Consider the following 4,336-nt stretch of genomic DNA (forward strand, 5'->3'; position numbering starts at 1 on the left):
CTGCTGCCTCTTCTCTCCCACTGAAATCAGTTTATTATATCAAAAGGATTAGTGACCAAACTTTTTGGTGAATAAGGCATGGACATAATAACAAAGTTCTGAGAAATTGAGTCAAGTGACTATATTTATAGCTATATATATATGTCGATACCTTCGTAGGAAACAATGACATGTCTTTATCCTCAATGATATCTCTCATGTATCGCATGATAAAGTATCCACACTCCTTGTTGCTAGGTTGGGGAGGAATGCCCTAAACACAATCAAATGACTCAAGAAGTGAAATCGGATAAAATGAAATATTGTTTTCTGAAAATCAGAAGTAGTGAAGCTTACAGCCAAAATTTTCCATTGGACTGAACTCCGGCCTTGCTTTTTCTTTTCAGCATTATACATACGCATAGCACTACACCAAAACAACAATATAATCGATGATGTACCATATAGGAAAGGAGGCAACAAGTGTATTCAACAGATTTTATAAAATTGAGGCATGTGTGATCAATATGTAAACCAGCGACTTACGTTTCCACGATAGACATCCAATCTCCTGTGGGTAAGCGTCTTTTTAGTGGGTCCATAAAATAGGCGCTTTGTTTGTCCAGATCAACAAGTGTCAAAGTCTAATGATCACTACATGCATGCAAAATGTCATATATCCTGAACACTAAATTTTTTTGTTCAAACACAAGTTACTTATGAAAGTTTGCAAACCTTCGTGAACTTACCCCGAGTTAAATGGCAACATGAACATTTGTCCTGGTTTAGCAGTTGCAAGCCTATCTTTGATGTGTTGGGCCCTGACAGTTCCATTCCCACACCCCACAGCACCAACAAGTGAAGGGTCAACAAATGCAACCATGTCAAGCATTTTATAAGCCTTCAACTGATCATAGAGGTACCTGATAACAAACATTTACACCAAGTCAGTAAGTTTCAGCAACTACATTTCTTATCAAGGCAACAAACATTTACACCAAGTCAGTAAGTTTCAACAACTGCATTTCTTATCAAGGCATTGGGGAGAAAATATATATATATATATATATATATATATATATATATATATATATATATATATATAATAACAGTACTGCATATTTTCTACCTCTGGTACACTACAATGCAAGTTCCAGTTAATTCCCTCATGCTTGCCAGTCGCCGAACATCTTTTCCCAATATATAAGTCTTGCGAGAAAATCCAAACACTTCAGGCTCCATGTAGAAGCTGATTGTATGCCCATCTTTGAATGCATCTTCACCCCACAAACATAACATCTTCAATGAAGTTGGTAATGATGGTGCCAATTTAGCCAAGCCAAATTCAATCTCTGAGTCCTCTTCCCCTATCTCTTTCCTTTTCTTCTTCTTTTCAGCACTATCCTTGGGAGGTTTCTACAATAAGAAAATAAATGTGAGGTATATATCATAAATATATGCTGCATATCTAAAGTTATGTGAATTTCTATAAACAATTGAATGTTACCAAAGTATCTATAGATTGAATTATACTGAGTTTTTACCTTGAGATGTGATTTTATGACTAGGTGTTTAGGCCATGCTACCCAACTCCCCATAGCCTGCTTCACTGTTTCAATTTCATCTTTCACAAGAAATGACACTTTTGTTTTCTCCTCAAGCGCGGCATAGATAGAAACGCGCACATTGCCATCCCCTAGTGGAGTGCCATGAACGAGTTTGGAAGGATCCTCGCACTCCATAACAGTGGCACAAGCAACAATATGTTCAACAGAACCTATTGCCAACTGGCATTCAACCTCAGCTACCTTTGACTACAATGTAGAAAAAAAAAACAAGATTTATAGCTGTTTGTAACAATAAGCTGCAAGCTTGAGACAGTTTCAAAAAATTGGAAACAGGAATAACAGTTATTCACCAACAACTATTGTTTCTGCGATTTGCAGCACAACTTTCCAGATTTCAAGTAGACATTCAAAGATACTATTTTCCAGAGTTTCATGCTATTCACACTTGAAATTCTGAAACAGTGCAGTAAGTTAAAAATAGCATAACGGATTCACTTCAACTCCGTTTTTCACGAAACCAAGTTCAAAATGATCATTGAAGATTCGCCTTTAAGCTACCAAAAACTGAGAGTAAAACAAGTACAGTTTTTTTGAAAAATCATGAAATGACCCACTGGTTTAGCTTTGATAATTGAACTTTGATCTTTTCCAGTTCATTATTGGCGTTAAGTAAAACCAAATTACCTTTGATGTGGGTGGACACATCGTCAAATCCACGTATTCTACCCCCTCCTCATTCCCCGGCTCCTTGGTCAGATTGACATTTTCTTCAACAGTGATACGCTCAAAGCAAGCGCATAATTTAACACTGAAAAGATCGTTAGTAGTATAAGCAAATAAGGATCGTTCTATTCCGGGGATTGAGGGTACACCTGTCATTATCAAACAATTAAACAATTAAAATTAAAACAAAGTATAATATTCACACTTATAAACAATATTTACGAATTCAAAGGGGGGATTTTTGGTTTTTGGTTTTCGAAAATAAAATAAGTTAAACATAAAAACATAAGTGAACGAATGGAATGAGAAAACAAAGATCAAAACCGAAAATCATGATTAAAATCGATTCAAACTCTAACATTGTTCATCAAAGTCATGCAAGAGGAGTTGATCATGTGAAACGTTAAAAGCAAACAATTTCCCATATTTTACTTTTCAATGCTAATTAATCTAAGTGAAAGCACAAAGACTAATCCTATCAAACATGCATTCAAGCCCTAGAAAGCTAGTCAATCATAACATGTTCAACGTAATAAACACCTAGAAAGGCTATCAACTCAAGTGTGCAACTTAGTATGAAAAAGTCCACCTAATTGCAATTCTCTTTGATTAAATCCGATTTTTGCACAAAACCTTTACTACTTTTCGATTTAAGAACACAAAACCAAAAAGTTGATTCATGTTCTTAAATTCGTAGCACCAATCATATAAAAACCCTAAAAGTTTCGAACCATTTAAGATTAAAATACAAAAGATATCTATCATGCAAATTTAATCAAACACTCACACAAAAGCAACAATGAATCGCAATATAAGAATCTGAAAATTTCCTTTAATCATAAAAATTTCAGAAATAATAACTTTGTTCAATCATAAGCGTCAACCAAAGAAAACCAACGAAATACAAAGCAAAGGTTACAAGGGAGAGGTCGAATTACACCGTGGATGGAGAATGATGATGGATGAATAACGATGGAATCCTTGAATCTCGAAAGCAAGCTTCAAAGGTGGTTGGTGGAGAAAAGGTCACGGTTTCTTCTACTCTTCCTTGGCCTTGCTTGACTTCGTGGCTTGCTCTAGAGGATGGAGAGAGCAAAGAACAAACTCACGGCAACTAAGAGTATTTTTCTGATTTTCTAAAGTGTAAACGCAAAAGAGGGGAAGCCTAGACGTCTTCATTGAGGGAGTATATATAGGGGACGGCAATGCTTGGTCTCCAAGCCGTGCACTTCTCCAAGAATTCTCACGGCAATTGCTTGATAACTTCACATAATTTCCTCCAATGCTAGCTTGCCACATAAGCCCTATGACATGGTTCAACCAATCACAAAATTCCAATTTAATTCCCTAATAATCTTGGCCGAAATACCTTGAGAGAATTTCTGATTTTGTAGTTCAATTTCGGCCAAACTTCCTTTAGAGAAAATAGGGAACGAATCTAGACACCTTTTAGAGCTTTTTGTGTTCAACACATATTCTCTTTCCTTTAAAATCTCCCAAGAAAATCTCCACGAAATCTTTTTATTATTTTCTGAATTCCACGGCAAACTCCTTGTTTCTCTCTTGATACTTCACGGCAAACTCTTCTAGGGTTTAGGTTTTGCGTCACAAACCCTAATTTCATGGGCCTTGATGGGCCTAGCTTGATCCATTTTGCCGAAAATCCAATTCAATCCATAGAGTTCTTGGGCCTTGTTGCTTCAACTTCAAGCCTTGTCACCCTCCAACGTCATGATACTTCATTTTTCCATTTCTTTTTCATGGTTGCGTTGGAAACTTCATTGGTAAGCTCTCCTCCATTTCGCAGGGTTTCCTGGTTGGAACAGGAAAGCTCATTTCTTCATTTCTGCTCAATTGTGTGACCCTTTGTGTCTCATTTTTGCTCCCCTTAATGTTCGCAAGCTCCTCTTTCCATTCGTGAGTTCATTTCCACTTTTTAGCTCCGAGGTCCTGAAAATAGAAACTATCAATAAAAATAGAAACTTTCCTAAAATGAAAAATGGCAACTTTCCTAAACTAAAAATGGGAAACTTTCTAAAAAATGAAAAATAGAAACTACCGAAAAT

At 36.2% G+C, this 4,336-nt stretch overlaps 1 protein-coding gene and 1 long non-coding RNA gene across 2 annotated transcripts; both read right to left on the reverse strand.

Moving 5' to 3' along the window:
- Window positions 1-21: 21 nt before the first annotated feature.
- Window positions 22-634, reverse strand: LOC133714393 (uncharacterized). Its single transcript, XR_009848654.1, has 3 exons — window positions 526-634; window positions 337-406; window positions 22-253 (listed from the first exon to the last, which is right to left on the reverse strand). It is a non-coding gene; the product is annotated as an uncharacterized LOC133714393 (long non-coding RNA).
- A 90-nt stretch (window positions 635-724) lies between these two features.
- On the reverse strand, window positions 725-2,252 carry LOC133716305 (uncharacterized). Its single transcript, XM_062143012.1, has 4 exons — window positions 2,232-2,252; window positions 1,524-1,793; window positions 1,109-1,395; window positions 725-902 (listed from the first exon to the last, which is right to left on the reverse strand). The coding sequence occupies exons 1-4, from the start codon at window positions 2,250-2,252 to the stop codon at window positions 725-727; spliced, it is 756 nt and encodes a 251-aa protein (XP_061998996.1).
- Between the last annotated feature and the right edge of the window lie 2,084 nt (window positions 2,253-4,336).

This window comes from Rosa rugosa, chromosome 6, assembly GCF_958449725.1.
Source record: "Rosa rugosa chromosome 6, drRosRugo1.1, whole genome shotgun sequence".
In the NCBI taxonomy this organism is placed as follows: Eukaryota; Viridiplantae; Streptophyta; class Magnoliopsida; order Rosales; family Rosaceae; genus Rosa; species Rosa rugosa.